Consider the following 18,307-nt stretch of genomic DNA (forward strand, 5'->3'; position numbering starts at 1 on the left):
CTTTCCTGCCTACAAAGAGAATTGGTCCACTAATATTGGCTTTATTCATCGATTTCAGTGGGATTTCTGCCTGAGCAGGACTTGAGGACTCGGAATGATGGGAGATCACACCATCATAAGTGTACAGTTTAGCTGCACTCATGGCCTCCTCTAGAACTTTCTCCTTCTAACTCCAGTCCTCTGAACTGCACCCAGATTGGAGACCTGAAAGCAATATTGGGCACATCTCCCTAAAGATACAAAGTGACTAGAAGTAGAAAATGAAGACTTTAGGAATCAATCAGAGGAATATTTACTACAGAACATCCATATTGTGGATTTTTAAAGCATATCTAGAAGAAATCAGTCCTGGACATCGTGCTGATCTTGCCTACGTAGTGCTGCTGATACGACTCACAGAAAAAGAGAAGGGACAGTCTTGTATATCCATAAAGCAGTTGCACCTTGTTCAGGTTCTTTGATAGTGGTTTCTCCAGTGAACCTCCAGTGCTTCTACAGTGTCTGGGAGTGGCCAGTGTTGCCTATCAGACAAAGGTTTATTAACTGTGTGCTGAGAGTTCTAGGTATTGTACATTTTACTTGAGAATTTTGGGTGTTGTTTCACAACTGAAAGCTGGATTCATCATCTAAAATGTAGACTGGATTCCTAGGAATGTCATAGATTGGGAACTGGCTACAAATTAATCAACAGTCATGCCTCCACTTATTAAAGAACGTAGTGATTATCTGCAGCTTACGGTACTGGTTTTCATTATTTTTAAGGACTTAATTGACTGTATAAATCAATGAACAGTATGTGCTCGTGTATTACTGTGCATGCAGCAATCAGGGCTGTTCAGATACACAGAATTTGCCATCAGTCTGCGCCGAGGTAAATAGAAGCAGTTGTAAAACAGCAATACAGTAAAACAGGCGGAAAATCCTTTCTGGATAATCAGCTATGCAAATGTAAATACGAAATAAAGAGAGACAGGAAGGGATAGGCCAGAATTCTAAGATGAAGTGAAACCTTTAGATTTGGAAACCCACCATCCTAGGGGATATTTTCATGCTTGAAATCAGCACTTTATTCTTTTAGAGTGAGTTTCCAAAGCCTTTAAAAGATGAAAAGGTTTTTAAATAACTGAGCAGCAGTAAGAGATGGAACTGCTGCAGTAGCTATAATGAAAGAACTATCAGCCCTGTGGCTAAATAGCCTTTGGGCTTTTGGATGACTTTTTCAAAAATCAACCTTTTCCTTTTAAAGGGTGGGGGAAAAAAAAAAAGCTGTACACACTTATGTGGGAACAAGGCAACTCACATAAAGCTCTGTGACTTTTGCCTCTGGAGGCCTGAATTCAAATCCTTATTAAGGCACACAAGTCCAAATAATTTTTGGAGGTCACTACAGGGTATCTCTGCAAATTCACCCAACGAGCTGACCTACTCTTGTAATTGGTCATGCGAAAGAATGGAGAGTCTTGATGGGTGTCATCTTCTGTATAGGGACCTGACTTTGGCAGAACACTGTGGAAGGATCAATGCCATGCATCTCCTCCAAGTAGACCTACTGTTCAGGAACTAAAAAGAGGAGCGTAATAAGAACGTAAAAGTAATGTCACTATTGATGTTAGTTGTTGAGTAGGGAAGAGGTAGAGAAAATGACCTGTCAGCCATCTATACCAACAAGCAGAAGGAATCAAGAGCAAGGGCTTGGCATACTAGAGTCCAGGCTGTCCTTGTGGAAAGTCCTGAAGGACCTGCTCAGTCTATGCCTGGTGTCTTTAAGAGCTCTGCCTGGGTCAGTGTGTGGCCTGTTCTTTCCCAGCTGTTCTGTATGACATAGTCAGCTTTGATGCAGACAGAGAGTGACCTGAACCACCATTTAAAAAACAAAAAAAAACAAAAAAAAACCAAACAAACAACAACAAACAACCAAAAAAAAACCACTTTTGAGGTTATGTACATCCTCAAAGTGTAACAGTCCCAGTACACTCGAGAATGTGAGTTGCTTTATCACTTGGCAATAAATGAATTTCAATATTTCACTTTTGGGTAACATGTTCTATGCTAAGCTGAATTGAAATACTTTTTTTTTTTTCTCTTTTATACATTAAACCTGGAGAAGGAGAGGGAGGCAGCAAAGCAGGAGGCTTATTGGAGCTCAGAATTTGTCTTTGATGTAAGAAATTCTCGCTGTATAACTAACATTTTTAGAGGGAGTTAAGAATCCCTATGTTGCCAAACGTGCTGCAGAGTTACGTAGCCCCCTCCAGTTTTCCCAGAAAAATAGAGAAGTCCCCCAAGAAAGCACAAAGAGTACAGGTGGGGTGGGAGGAGGTGTAAATGGTAGCTTCCTGATTATTTCTGTTTTCCTTCCCCTAGTATAGTTGTCTAGAAGAATTTCCCAGCGGTACTTGCACTAACAAAATTTAATATGCTGAGATTTTGTTGACAGGATCCACTTTTCAGATAGTTGATTTGCCGAGGTAATCCACGTCCCTTTGGAACATTACTAGTGCTAATAAATGTTGCAACTTGGTGAAAACAAAACCCAGCAACACTGCTGTTTTGAGTCGAGGGAGAGCCTAACTTTTTTTCTTCTATTTTGAAATGAAAAGTGTGAAGTCAAGTGCCAGTTGTCCAGTAAACTTGTGTGAAGGCCATTTAAAAATTGCAGATTTAATTAAGACAGTAGTAAATGCACCCAAGTCAATATTGCCCCCCTACCCCTCCAGCAAGCACAAATGACCGTGCTGTAGAAATACAGGATCAGTGAGCATTTTCAACAGAAATAGCTTGCAGTAGAAAAACAGTTCAGCTCAACTTTGTGTGCCACAGACATTTTGACCTGCTGATATTGGAATGCAAGTTTGAAGTCTCTTCCCGCTTTCAGACAGAGACCTTATATTTCCCTTAATAGCTCAGTCTGTTAAAGAACAGCTGACTGCAAAAAAAACCCACAATGTGCACCCAAACTGAAAACAGCTGAAATATGAGTATAGAACTTTAATAAAGAATGAAATATGTGGTGGACTCTAGTGGTTATATACTGGGGGCTAAAACACATAGTGCAAGGATTCAGTGTCAGCATACAGTATCAGTAACCTGGGGCTAGGTGGCTGAAATTTGGTTTTTTAATATGTCTCAGATTTTATACTGTCTGTCCCAGCTGAGAAAGCGTGCATATCCTTTAAAAGGTGGGGCTAGTATTTAATGAGTGGTGAAAATGTGACTCAGTGCTCTTATAAAGAAATAAGGTTGGCAAATTCTACTGGTAGCAATGTGCTTCCCACATTTATATGCAACAAAAAGCAAATCAAGTTTGCTTCACATCTTTTATGTGTTCTTCATGGAAGAGAGTTCACATGACAGCAAAATGGCGTGCCACTGGTGTTTGTATGATTTCAGAGAAGATTGAACAGCTATTTTATGAGTTTTCACTCTGCCATCAAGCAGCTGATGTGGTTCTAAGGCAATGCTTCTAGATCTCCACTCTAGCCTTGTTCTTGCACAGGTTGCAGCAGGTAGGGCTCTTCTGCAGGCCTCCTGCCTTTGCACAGTGTCCCCAAGAAATTCAAGCCAGACAAGGTGTATCTTTTGCCAGGAGCGTGTGCTTTCGTGGCTCTGAGCTTGAGCCCAGCACTGCTTTCAGTTGTCTTTTCTACAGTGCTGTGTGGGAAGCTTGGTCAGTTCTGGAGACTTCACCTTCTTGTCAGGGAGATCAGGCAGCATAGCAATGAACTGTAGCTATACCCAAAGCTTTCCTAAAACCAGGAGTTATGGTTCACTGGGATCAGAGCAGTTGTACTAGGGTGAGGACATCTACAGCAGGTTCAGCATAGTCTTTGTTAGCCAGGGGTGAGGAAGCAACCTCTGTAGATTCCATCTTCTCAGATCTGTCTGCCTCTTTCCCCTTCTCTCTTCTGGACTCATCTTCCGTTGCTGCAGTTTCTTTGATTCTTTCTCAAGGGTTCTCTGTTGTAAATTAACCTCTTTCTTGATGTTCCTGTTGTCCTCGTTGAGGCAGTCCTTTCTCAGTTAATGGCTCTGTTTAGCTCCTGCAGAGAGTTCCGTACAAATTGCCAACATTTCTAGCTCAGAGCAGAATTTTCATTTGCTGTTTCCATCGCTACACAGCATACAGAAGAATTGTAGAACCAAGGTACACATAGGAATCTTCTTATTCTCCCCACTGCCCCCATGTATGATGGGTCTTGCCTACATCATTTGCTTTAATCCTACAGTGACCGTGTAGCAGAATAACCTGTCTGGAGCGTTCTCTGCCCTAGTTCATGATCTCTGTGCACTTGTCTTCATCCAGCTCTGTGTTCCCTTTCTTATGAAGACACTCTGAGAAAAGGTTACAGATGTCTCTATGTACGTATAGAATGCACATACAGAATTTGTAAAGTTCCATAATTGAGGTAACACAGTAAGAGGAGCCTTAAAAATAAGTGCTTGGAGAGAACAACTGAGCTTAAAATTTGCCTTTTCCTTCCGTACTTGAAAATAAAAGAAATGCGATTGTCAAAACAAATAATTTTTAAGAGGAACAACTCATCAAGTGCTGCTCCTCCCTTTGAGTGTCATCAGTTCAGACTGAAGCTGGGTGGAAGTCTCCAGTCTCTCCTTTGCATCCGATAGTGCCAGCTACAAAATGCAGAGTATTTTGGAACAACTGTGGCTTGGAGTCCCTTTAATACTCTTTTAAGATGTTGACACTTAGAAAGAAATTCTACCCAGAATAAGAGCAAAGGCATCTGGAGTCCTTTTTTAAGCCATTCAGAAGCAATTTTATTCCATTGTTCCTAAGTCCATAAAAGTAATTCTTGTTTATTTTAGATTTTCTAGTTTTGCTTATTACGAGGTTTGGAGGTTTGTATTTTTTTTTTACCCCCATCTCTGTCCTTTTGCCTTGAGTCAGCTGAGACCTTAAATTCCCACTCCTTATCACCTGTCTTAAAGACTCAGGAAGTCTGAAAGAGTATTTCACGTTGAGAAGATAAATGATAAAATTTCTCATGATGCACTAGAACGTCTAGACAGAAATGTTGAAATCGTTTTGTCATTTTTTAGTCACTGTGTACATGAAACTTCTAATTTTCCAAGGGAATTTCAGCAAATGAGCTCCTTATCATGTATTTCTCCCAATCCTGCGCCCCATCCCATTCAAGCAAAGCACTTGGGCATATCAATTCGTTTCTACTGGTAATAATAATATCGACCGTTGACTTCAACGGAATTACTCACATGCCTTAAAATATGCACCTACGTGAGTACTGGATTAAAAACCAACCAAGCAAAGACAACTAATTAGGTTTTAAATATTGAAGGATCTGCAAGGTAGAATCTTCATCCTTAGGATAATAATGCAAGGAGTCTAAATTCAGCTTCAAGGATATATGATGAGTAATAGGAAATAGGATCCTTTTCTCGCTCCTTCTGTGAATTGTGAAGTCAGATGGATACAGTGCTGTGTACAGACTTACTTGAGGTGTATGTGGAGAGCAGCCAGGGATTTCTCAAGTAAAAATGTTCTTTGTTCATGTCTTTATTGACATGATATGCAGCATCCTCACACCATTCAGGCTCCAAACAAATCAGCAGCTTCACTACAAGTAGGATTTCAGTGACATAGTTTGCCCACCACAGGTTAGAAAAAGTGCTTATGGAGCCTAACGTACACAGAAAGTCGATTTTAGTACTGTCTCCTTTTTTACTGTACCTTTAGTTCTGTTCCTCCTCATTGAAATCTTTCTGGGCCTTCTTTTAAGCATTTATAGTTTTGTGAAAAAGTTAGAAATTGTGAATAACAATGAGTAATTTCCTTGCTAAAAGAAATGTTAAGAGCAGTGGGGCTTACAATAAGTTGTAATGTGCATAATTAATATATTTATCACAAGTAGTACATGGAAAAAAAGAAAGTATGACATAAGCAGTGTAGCCCTTAGAGGTCAGAGAAAAATACAATGTGCAGAATTTGTTACCAGAGCTAACTAACAATACTATATTTTTGCAAATTTAGAGGTTTGTTTATTTGTGTCACGGTCTCAAGAGTCACAGTCCAGTTACCTAAGAGTTGTTTAAGAGTGTGACCACTAAAGAGACAGTTGTCTGGTGTCCTGAGATCTCTAAGGAGAAGAAACGGAGAGAAAGGAGTCAAACTTTCACAAGTCCTCTCTCTGCTCTGAGTACTAGCAAGGGCTTTCAAGGCAAAGACTGCAAGTCCTGCAGAGCCAAGGTGTTCCGAAGCCCAAATGCAGTTGAGAAGTCAACTGGAAGAGAATGATTCATTGAACAAATTGTTTCTTTTTTGTTTTCAGAGCAGCCTCAAAAATCCTGCTATCACCAGTTAGAACTGTTAGTTGGCTGTTCTTAGGAACTGCAAGCAATACCCTTTTTTTTCATTTGTGATTAATATTTTGTTCCTCAGCTATTTCTGCAGACGTAATATATCTCGCATGAGGAAAGGCAGCAAACTGAATCTTTCAAAGTTTTGCTTCTTCACTGTACAAATTTATCTGGGCACTTCCTGGGAAATTCACTCTGCCTTAGTTACTTCTGAACAGCTACATTGCTTTAGGAGACCTTTTTTGTTGCCTGACTGTATGAATGCAAAGCATTTTAATCTGTGAAGTTTCATAAACAAAGCTTTAACTAGCGTGAAAGCAGCACAAAGATATAATGGAAGTCAAAGAAATAATAGAAGATTTAGGAGTACTTTCCTTTTGAGGCCACATAGCCGTTGCCTGGGATGTAGGATTTACTGACTGTCTATAATGTAGATTAATTTTATTTTTTTTTTTAGTGTTGTTAACCCAACCTTAGCTGCGAAGGGTGAAGTTCTGTCCTTCTAGTGTTGTTTAAGTAGAGTTTAAAGTTGTAGTTCCATGATTCTGTGTGTGAATGAAATGCATTCATCCGGATATTCACGGTAAGAGAAGGAAAGGAGGAGTGGGAAAGGAAAATTGATTATTTAATCCAGACCTCTTTACTTTGTAATTGATCAGTGATACAAATGTAAATCTCACATTAGTGTAGGCATGGCCTTTTATGTACCACCTGAGCCATGCCTACCAGTAGACTCCCACTGATCTTTGATCTAAGCTGAGGAAATCACTTCTACATGTTCCTAAAGTTATGAAGGTGCCCAAGTTCTCTTCCTGAAAAAAGGTGGTTTGCAAAATGAAGGCTTGAACAGGAAGATAAATTCAGCAACAATTAAGTGTTATATCTTCTTTCTGCTCTCTCCCGCTCCCAATATTCTCCAATTTTCCATCATTACAAGAAAGATTTGGTTTCCACTAGGGATCTTGCCGCTGGCCGTAACCATTACGTCTGGCTAGATCATTTCCTGAGGCAGTGAAGTCCACAGACAGGCTGCATAAAATAACATTTCTACACAAAATTTTCAAACGTACTGCCCTTTAATTTTATTGAGTGCTCGGCTCCTCTTGATTAATGTTACTCTGGGAAAGGTTATACACTTTGTTATAGAATACTTGAAGCACTTGACTTGTGTTTAAAAAAGGCTATCACAACATTCTATAGTCATTAGAAATCAATTAGCAATTGATTCAAGAAATGGAAGCCTGCCCCTGGTGTCGTAGCTAACTAACTTCCCATTAAGCTGGAGCTCTCCAGTACTGTGTGCGGAACAAGACAGGTTTCATTTTTACCTTCAGCTTGCTGCTTTCCAGCCCAGCGACAGCTGCCCGTCTATGATGAATTGAACTTTTCCTCTAACTTTCAGTTAATTTTCAAAAGACATTTGGCACAAAGTTATCAGAGTGTGGGTGTGAGAATTGTAAAGTCAGCGGAATTTAGTGAATTGTGTCTACTCCTCCCATTAAGTGACCGAAAGACCTCTGCTATGTGCTTGGTGAGCTGAATTATCTATTATCTATATCAGATTATCTGTCTGTTAATAGATAATATGCCTTTAACATGGTCTTTGAACAATGATGCCTGTGTAACAAATGAGATACCCACAAAACATGCCAGGCTATTATCCCCAGGGAAAAAAAAAAATTTCTCTAAACAAGTAAAGCATGTGTATTTCCTGTGGCTTTACCAATATGTCTTCGTCTAGTTCTGAAGAACCAGAAGACATAGACACAAAGGTCTATTTATAAAGGTAAATAGACTTTTATTCCTTGGCCCTTACTGAAACTGATGGTTGTATTTGTCGGTCAGCAGACTACAGAATTAAAAATCCTGGTGTTATTTCTAGGATATTATCTGTATCGTTGAGAGGAAGGCCTTCATCTGGACATTGAAATGCTAAAGTCGTGATGGCAATTAAGGATGCTTGGCGAAGGAAGAGCTCTTCCCTAGTGCACAAAATCCATCAGACCTCAAATATGCTGAAATACCCTCTTTTTGTCATGATGCTGGGTGGTTTCTTTGACAGTCCCTAGTGAGGCAAGGTAGTATCCCACTTTGCAGGTTGGAAAGTTCAAACCAAGTGAGCCAAAATAATGTCCCGATGGTGCCAGAGAGGATATGTAGCAAATCATGAGAAGGAATCCAAGATCCTTATTTCTGAGGTCTCTGAGAAATGATGCATTAATGTTCAGAAATGTACCAACTTTCTCACTGTTGAGAGTAGTGAGACGTGAGGGTTGAGATATGACCTGGGAAAGGTCAGGCAGTTTGACTCAGAAAGCAAAATTATTTCTGTAAATGACAATCTGCAGGTTCCCACCAATGCTGTCCTTCCAGCTGACCTAACAATTGTCCTACACATGCTTAAGTTGACATCAGGTTGCAATCACCTCGACTACTGTAGCTGGAATATTATAATTCACACCGACACTGGCTGATAGTCTTTGTTCAGAACTGTAAATTTAGAAGATGATCCACCTTTTCTGTTGAGATCCATATGGTTAATAGTAAACAGTTAGGAAGAAGTACACTCAGTGACCAGAGAGCTAACTGTCTGCCAGGAGTTGTACTGTCCATCTTAAAGAGGTATCCTGCAACTGAACCCTTTTCTCTTCACTGTAAACAGCAGTACAAAATATATTTTGCAGACCTCATTTTCTGCACTCAGCAGTGTGCAAACACCAACACTCCTGATCTTCTCGTGACCCTCTGAAGCTTCTCCACTTCAATAGCATAATTAGGAAAAATCAGCTCCACCACCTGAGTTACGCTTGCAGTGAAAGGCTCCAGCTGCAGTCAGCAGGACATGTGTATGCATACACCTATGATTAATAGCGACACGTTTACGGGATGATGATAAGTTTTCGGGAAGCAGTTTCAAACACAGGTGCAAGGTTTTGAGTGATAACTGTATTGGGAGCATTGGTCGGTTGAGGACGGTCCATCCTGGGTTTTTTTAACGTAATTTACCAAGTAGCTAATGTTACATCAACTCATAACATACATTCTTGTCGCCTGTGGCACAGTCCCACAATATATGGAATAATCTCTCCTTCTACTAAAGAAAATGAGATGTGAGAGCACCAAACACAGGGAGTCCAGCAAGAGAGAGACATTAAGTACTCAGCTGTCTGCCAAATACTGATGGTTTCTCTACACTTGAGAAGCCATCACTGCCCTCTGCCTTTCAGCTTCTCTGTTACGTATATGACTGGGCAATAAGAAGGAGATGAAAAGCTGACCTCCTAAACGTTCTGTCTGAGAAGTCCCAAATGCTCTGCTGTACCAGAACGCAGTTCTATTTTTCAGGACTAATTTGTGCTGATGGTAGCCGGTACAAGCATTACGTGATTGTGCTGGCATTGGGAATAGCCGGAGTACACCGTACTCCAGTATAGAAAGAGGATGTTAAGTCTCATTTCTTTACCTAATTCCAGCTTGAGTAGTTATATTTCTCCTGCCTGATTTCTCTAATGCGATTTCAGGTGAATATTTGCTTCCATCCTTATGTACTATGATATTTTGTTCTCTTTAAAGCACTGATGTGTTTCACACCAGACGTGTCTACTTTTTGGCCATGAGGGATGAAATGTGGCTTGCAAACATAAAGAATAATTAGTATTATTTATAAACTAACTGAACAGTTCTACAAAAGTATTACAAGGGAATCTGGTTAATATGCTTAGGGAATGCTAGAGGACTCTTGGATTCGTGAAGAGAGGTGTTCAGACACTCTCGTCTGGCCACCAAAGTTATTAATCCTGTGAGGAACGATCTGGTGAACTGGTTTCACAGAGACAGATTTTGAGCTTATTTTTTAATGAGTCCACTTCAGGTGCAGCTGAAGGAGCCCAGAGGTGGAGTTCTGGATCAGCCCATTGACTGTGGACTGTTGCCAGACAAGGCCGTTAGTGACTGTACTTTGAAAGAAAAATGGATAATGGACTTCCATCCACAAAGAACGGATTATATTAGTGTTACTCTCCTGCCTTGTCTTACTGAAGGTCCGAAATTCCTTTCCTGAGTTGTTATGAATCTTGAGTCAGATCGCCTCCCCTAAAGTGTGTCTCGGTGCCCATGTATGGAAGAATATTTCTTCTGTGATCACAACAAATGCTTAGATTGCAAAGGAGACAGCGTTTTCCTGGAAGGAGAGGACTGCAAACGGTAAAATTTTCAAAAGCGTGGAAAACAAAGGAACCTAAGCTGCTTTATGCTTTTAGGTACTTTCAAGTCTTCAATTTACGTTCATAAATCATTTTAGTGCTCCAGAAAATGTTAACCACCATCTGTTTCTTTAATGATGCTATGTCTGGCTCAGGAGATAAGTGTTTATAAAAAGTAAAGAAGAGACTCTGGTATTTTTGATACCATCATGAAAGTGAGATTCTGTTAAGGTATCCAGCAATTTTCCAAAATGTTGAACTTTGAAGGAGGCTTCAAGATAAAATAGTGTTTATGTACTAGATGCTTTTACAATATATATGATATCTTATTATGTGCTAGAGTTGCTCTACACATAGTACAGGTTCTGGTGCTAAAACAATAGTCTGCCTGCTTCATTTGTAGGTGCCTGTAGTGGTGTGAAAGCCAAACCTGTGCTCATATCGTTCAGTTTACGGTCCCAAATTCTCTGACTATTCAGTTGTGTAGGAATCACATGTTGAAGGAGAGATTCATCCTTCAAGGAGAGAAAGGAAGTTTGTGAGAAAGCTTTAGAAAACGCTTGACCAGGTCAGAACACGGTGGAACTTGAAAGAACCTTCCTCAAAGGCCTGTGTGGAGGTCTCCAGAGCCTTGCCAGGGAAAGATCAGTATTTGCCCACAGTTGCCACATGTTTCTCTCTGGATAGGTGTACCTGTGCCACACATAGGAAGTAAACGTGATCCAACAACACACTGTGGCAATGCTTGGCAGAAACTCACAATATTTTCGCTGGCAGCGAAGAGTCACACATATCTGCAGTGGTTAGAGGTTTAGAAGTCATCTGACGGACCCCTGTGGTGCTGTAAGTAAACTCCAGAAAGTGACAGTCCACAAGTTTGAGCATCCAAAGAAGTGTCAGTACGGCCCGTGGTTCTATCTCAACCTATATTAATCCCTGCCTGTAAGGAAACAGCTGGAGGGGAAAAACAATCAAGAGAGTGGTCACACCAGAAAGAACGTGCAGAAACACTTGCTATGATTTTGTGTCAACCAACCACAGGCTCTGTTTACAAACCTTTCCATCTGTTCCTTTGCCTAATCATTTCTGCTTTCCCTCTCTGTCTTCTAACTTTCCTTCGTCTTTCCAGATGCAGGACGCTATGGGCTATGAGTTACCATGGGTGTATTTTGTCAGTCTGGTCATCTTTGGATCCTTTTTCGTTCTAAATCTGGTTCTTGGTGTGTTGAGCGGGTAAGCCAACAGTTTTGGTGTCCTTTTTCCAATGCTACAGGGCAAGACTCCATAATAAGGGTTCTTCCCTGTCACCAGGATTCTTTCAGAAGGATTAAAAATCTGAATCCAAGGAAGCTTCACATCAGCTCTCAAATATTTTGTCAAAATGTTCAAATAACAATACAGGTAACAAAAGAGGTAGGATTCTCTGACAAAGAAATTCAACCTCAGGGCATTCAAAATCGCTCATGTCAACCTGTCATAAATTTCCAGAAAAATGGCTATTGGAAATCTTACTGCTGGTGACTTGGGATCTCTTTGGCTGGAGCCTTGCAGTGCTCAGAATCTGAGCTTGTCTCACTAATTATCATTCCACTCTTCCAGGTCAATGATGCCATAGGAAGGGACTGGCCCTGGATCTATTTTGTTACACTAATCATCATAGGGTCATTTTTTGTACTTAACTTGGTTCTCGGTGTACTTAGCGGGTAAGCAGTACCAGGAAAATATTTTATTATTGTTTATTTTTTAAAATTTGTATTTCTATTCCTACTCTCTGGTTGCCAAAACAATGGGCAGTGGCGGGTTGATCTCAGGAGCCTGAACAGAAGGCCTAGGCTATTGCTATGCCAAGAGCAAAACACGGCATTCCCGAAGGCATGGAAGGAGCCGTTCCTAAATCAAAGGAATTTTACAGACTTTGCCTGTAGCATGTTCCTCTACCTAAAACCTGTACTCTCTGGGAAGAGGACAGCACTACGGTCCCCTTTGGGCAAAGCATACCATTCACCGTCGAAGAAGGGGATTATATTAAAATCTCTGGAAGGGTCAGTGGGACTGAAGGAGGAACGAGAACGTGAGACAAATCCTTTCACATTTGTGGGACGAAATTCCTGCCAAATTATGTCTTCTCACATGAGAAATTTTCGCAGTGCTTAGTATCTCTAAACACAGCCTAATGGGACGCTATTTTCCCTGGAGAGTGTCTTGGGCACTTTTCTTCTTCGATACGCACATCTTCTCTGCTGTGCAGATTACAAGCCTAGCGTGATGCAGAGAGAAACAATCATTTCCCTCTGACCTTTTCTAAGGATGAACAGAGAAGCAGGAGAATTCCTTCTAGTGTTTAAGCGTCCCTAAGACATCTAGACATTTAGCTGTATTTCAGTTCTGCAGTATAGCCCTCTCTGCAAAGCATCATTTTAGCAGCTTTGATTAAAAACAATGTATATTGTCCCCAGTAGTTAAAAACTTTACTGCCCCTGGGGAGCCGGATAATTAGAGGAATCAAGCCAGCAAACATTCCTCGCAAGATTTTTTAAAAAGGATCTCCTAGAATTAATCTTCTAATTCCATATTTGGCCATGACTGGATGCCTACAGCCATTCTATGTGCATGGATAAATATGGTATGAGGACTTTTACGCATCCTCTTTTTCTTTGTTTCCACCATCCTGTCTCCTTTAATGAGCTCTAAATGAATTTGGTCAGAGCCTTTACCTGTTACCTGAGTGGACAGCCCTGAAGTTCCCTGTCTTTTAATCATAAGAGAGGGAAAATGATCTCTAAGAGGGAAAGAGGACTTGATACCTTACAGAAATTGTCCTCGCTACTTGGGCCAACAACGTAGGAAGGGGCAGTAGTAGGACCGGAGAAGAAGATCCACCATCGGCCACCCTGCACAGAGACAGGTAACAGCCGATCTACAGGAGGTGTAACTACTGTCTTCATTAGTCCATGGAAGGAGAAATGCAGCTAAGACAGCTGCTGCAAAAAGAAAGGTTTCCAAGCAGTAATGGCAGAGGGAAAAATTCCCCAGTAATGAAGTGTCAGGCAATAGTCTGTGTTTGCACATCTGGAGAGTGATGCTCTGGGTACAATTTTAAAACATAAGCTCCTTGTTTCTCCAGGTGGATACTCTGATCAGAAGGTAAGGGTGTCAGCAGTAGTGGAAGATGGTGACCAACTGACAGAGGGAAAGTGATCTTTTGTATCAGAGGTGCACCCAAGAACCATATAGGACAGTGGTTAAAATGACATAGAACGTGATGAACAGTGCCTGTGAGCCCAGCCCTGAGGAGTGCCTATTGTTGAACCAGTGCTGACTCAACTTACCTACACTTGGATTTGTGTCTGTACATAATTAAAAATTGAATTTCCTCTCTCTTTCATTTTTCAACTCAAGAAAGTGTTTTGGGGCCTTGATCTTCCACCTCCTGACATACTGCAGCTAGACCACCACAGTTAGTGGTAAGAGATGGAAACATTCTGTAGAGAGAACTGAAATCAAAGATGAAGTTCACCTTGTTTAAGCTGTGAGTCACTCTTTCTGGCTGTGTTCACAGTGTTATGACAGCTGCACTGTTTCTGCAAATTTTTTCCCAACTGTAGAAAAAGTAAAAAGAAACTTTAAGAGTATGCATCCATTAAAAAAAACACAGAAATTATGGGGCACATGTTCCAAATTTTCTTTGGGCAAAATAAGCAGTTCTTAAACAATTACCTTTCTACAGCAGTTCTAAATTCTGCTGAGTGGCAAAGTGTCTTCGCTTTGCAGATTCAGGTTTTTTTCAGACACTTGCTGTTGCTCTTAGTCTGATCTGTGTAGACGATCCACCTGTCTGTTCTATGTAGACACAAAGCAGCATTCCTGGGCATCTTTGTACATCTATTCTGGGCATCTCTGATTTCTTCCCATTTATTTCAGCATCTTTACCAAGCATGCCGTGTAGGTAGACTTCGTCAATGACAGATTAGCTTAGTTTTTTCAATCACTTCTGAATACGTAAGTGTAATTAATTGTACTCACAAAGACACTTTGATTGCACCTGCAGAATCAAATGCTGAGTTCTGCTCTGCTTAAAGAGCTCGTTTGTGGTTTGTTTTTCCTCAGGTATGTCATCCATTCATGGTCCTTCTGGTGAATTTACTAGTCACATGCTAAGCCTAAGTGGTATGACAGAGTATTCATGTGTAGAGTTATAAGCCTCTTCCTGTCTTGACTGAGCGCAATATAAAATTCGTGTATTCCAAAGACAACGTGCAGTCAGCAGATCTCAGTAGACCTCCTCCAGCCCAGGTAAAAAGATTCCACGCCATTCCTATGAGCAGTGAAGCCCCTGTTAGGGGTCTCTTGAGCTCAGAGATGTTCACGTCTGTGTTACCTGTTTCAGTCAATTAGCGAGGAAAAAAAAATGGCAATGTGGGTTCAACTTTGTCCTGCACACCTAAGCATATAAATTCACATTTCTTTTATGTTTTGCCCAGCAGTGACCCAAATCCCAGGACACGGGCCAAACAAGCAGTTGCCTAGGGCAAACGGAGGGCAGGAGAACAGCCATTTCTTCTGCTTTGAGAGGATCCTGGAAAACCCAGTTGGCTGCTTTTGATACTCTTACTGCCAAGGAAGAAGTCAGAGTGAATGAGAGGCTGGCTATGGTTCTAACTCCTCCTGGAGCAGTTTTTGTGGCATTTCAGGACTTTTTCCTAGTCCTCCGTCCCCTCTTCCAACCCTTCCCTTTCCGTGGTGTACTTGTCAGGGTGGATGAGGTTTGAAGATTTGTGCTGCACTTTCAGCAATAAGCAAGAGGTTTGGACTGCCAGAATTCTTCTGTATTGCTCATTTTCCATCACTATTTAAATGTGAGAAATGATATTGAGGTCAAATACAGACAAGAATTTCTTACATTCCTATATCATCAGGATGGGCAAGAGAAATTTTCTTCTGGAACTACACAAGATAGGGAGGTGGGTGTTTATACTTATGATCTTGACCCACTCTAAACTCACACAGAGAAAACATCTCTCCAGAATACTCTGCTTTTTGGTATTCCTGCTGGCAGACATCTTATAGTTTTCTGGGAGAAGCAAAGGAAAGCGAAGAAATCCAAATTCTGGTAAAAACAACCAGAATTCACTGACTCTTAAACTGATGTTCTTTTGTTTACTGAAAAAGAGACAGATTGCTTGGCAGTTCTGCAAGCTCTTGCCAACCTTATCCTGATGTGATACTGCAATCTTTTTTGAGGAGGCCACCTCCAGACTCAAGATGACACTTCCATCAGAAAGCCCGTTTGGTCCTTGGTCTCCCTGCTGAAACTGCAAACAATGACCATTTATTGCCAGCTGCGATGGTGGCAGAGGTAATGTGCACACCTGCCTGCAGCAGGAATTGGACTGAGGTCACCAGCTCGTTTCACATGGGATGGTAAATGACCATCGATAGTAACTCTTGATTGTGAACTACTTTTGCCTGACTACAGGCTGGCGTTCCACATGGGAAGTGGTTTGAATTGCATCAGCAATTTCCTGAGCCACCTGTTCTCAATGGTTTAATGTTAGTAAACATTAAGCATACAAATCAAGATAATTTAAAGAAGTTGTCTTTTTTGGAAAGTCATCTGAGATGCGGAATATCATCCATCACACACAAAGGAAAGAGACATGCAATTGCAGTTCATTCAAGCTAGGTGATCACAGTATTTCCAGTTGTGCCATTAAAAAGTTAGGTCACAAATTCACTCCTGTGCAGACAGCCAGTATAAAGACATCATGCTGAAATCTCACGTTGGTTTAGTCAGCTCTCCCCCCAGCCCGAGTCCCGTTTGAGCGAGACAATAAGTGGGGACTGAAAAGACACAAGTAGGCATGCAGCTTAGATGCATCAAACATAAATGATCCACTTCAGTGCATAGCAGGAATTTCACTTTCTGTAAACTGGGCCGTTTCATGATGTTTTCCACTTTGGTTTCTAAAACAGCCTCTTGCAAGTTATATCCATGCAAATATAAGTAGTTCTCACCTGGAGGTGAGGGCTCAATCCCTTTCAAAATTGGACCTATTTGTTCTAGATTCTAAAATACAAGTTTAGGAGGCAACTATTGAAATATTGGGATTTGATTTATCAAATGGGCTTAATAATACATAGCTTCCTTCAGTCTTTTTTTTTTTTTTTTGAGTAAATTCTTTAATTTGGATAAGGCACTATGTGAGACCCAGAGGAAAGATGTTATTGAAGCAGAACGTATAACCGCTATGGATTGAATTTTTCTTAAATTCTTTGTACAGCTTTTATTATTTTTGTTGAGGGGCTGGTTGGTTGGTTGGTTTACATTGTAAACAGCAAAATATCACTCCCAGCATGAGAAAATTTGATTTTTCATTCTTCCCATCCTTGCAATAGCTCTTCTGCCTTGTGGCTAAGTTTGGTTCCAGGGTCGGCTGTGATCTACCTTCAGGCCTGAGAAGCCAATGATTTTTTTCCTCATTTCCACCTTCATTATCACAGTCCCATGGGATGGGCTGAACCCTCAGCAGTGTGACGGGGGTGAAGATCACACGTGCATACTTTGTCACATACTTTGGCTTGAAACAAAGGCATCATTGTACTTTCATTCTGCTGCAGTGCTGGTTTCATGCACAGCTCGTAATGTTGAAAGCCTGATCCAAAGCCTGCAAAGTCAATAGAAATCTTTCAGTGGGTTTTGACTAGACAGGAGGAAAGTACTTCCACATCACTGTTAGAAACTCACCTCCATCTCAGTTGCTTGAGGATGCTTCACATGGCACTCATTAACACTTTGAGCAGGATTTCCGTGATCCTGATATTATTCCACCAAAGTCAGTGGTAGTTTTCTTATCTGTTTTTGCAAGAGCAAAATCAAGACAAATATTAGTTGGAGTTTGTTTTGGTTTTTTTTAAATCCACTCATTGCTGACCATCTTCAGCAAGGGTGTAGTGGATAATGCGTTGGAGAGAATGACTTTACCTCTCATTTCTAGACACAGTGGGCCGTATTATCGGCTGATGGTGCCTTATGTAGTGATCTGCTTCAGCAGATCTAAGACTGAATGCTGAAGTACTCTTGGTCCAGCATTTTTCACGATCGTTAAGTTCTCTTTTTAAAATACAAGCACTGAAACCTGGTTTAGAATCACAGGAGAGTCTCTAAATGGAGGTAGATCAGCCTTTCTAGAAGAAAAATAACGCAGCATAGGTGTCTCTGAAAGAGAAGTTGAAACAGCATTACAGCCAAAAAGAAGGCAAAGCAAGCACCCAGGTTCATAACTAAGCAACATGAAATTCTTCTTCCTGTGCCCTCTGTTTGAGGCCTATATTCTCAATAGTGGTCTTTCAGAAAACTATGAGATGTCTACCCTAGTTCACTTTCTGGCAGAATGGATTAGTTTTGTCTACCCATAGTCTATCATGTTGGTCTACCCAACTTGAGATTTGAAAAATATGTTTCGTGTCAGATAACAGCCCTGAAATCTGAAAGTCTGCAGTAAAACATTGAGGACTAGTTTTCAAATATGTTGTCCAGTACTGTAGGTGAAATTGTCCATAACTAAGTGTGTACAGAATTGTGAGTACCATTAATTACACTTACAATTAGCCCAATTTAGTTGTGATTACACATATAATCTTAAGGATAGATTGAAACCTGGCTGAAAATTAGAGCCACCATCTCACTCTCCAGATCAGATTATTGTCAAACAGTTGACCGTTGAACTAAATTAACCATTATTCATACAGATATTTCTGGATAACTTTTGGAG

The 18,307-nt window shown here is 40.7% G+C and overlaps 1 protein-coding gene across 2 annotated transcripts in view; it reads left to right on the forward strand.

Annotated features, from left to right (window-relative positions):
* CACNA1C (calcium voltage-gated channel subunit alpha1 C) overlaps positions 1–18,307 on the forward strand; it is a 493,329-nt gene that overhangs the window by 334,614 nt on the left and 140,408 nt on the right. For both annotated transcript variants that reach the window (XM_086610632.1, XM_086610633.1), the window contains exon 8: positions 11,665–11,768. In XM_086610632.1, coding sequence (XP_086466758.1) covers positions 11,665–11,768 — 104 coding nt within the window. The remainder of the gene's footprint in view (positions 1–11,664; positions 11,769–18,307) is intronic.

This window comes from Tauraco erythrolophus, chromosome 4 (genome assembly GCF_009769465.1).
Source record: "Tauraco erythrolophus isolate bTauEry1 chromosome 4, bTauEry1.pri, whole genome shotgun sequence".
NCBI classification, from domain to species: domain Eukaryota; kingdom Metazoa; phylum Chordata; class Aves; order Musophagiformes; family Musophagidae; genus Tauraco; species Tauraco erythrolophus.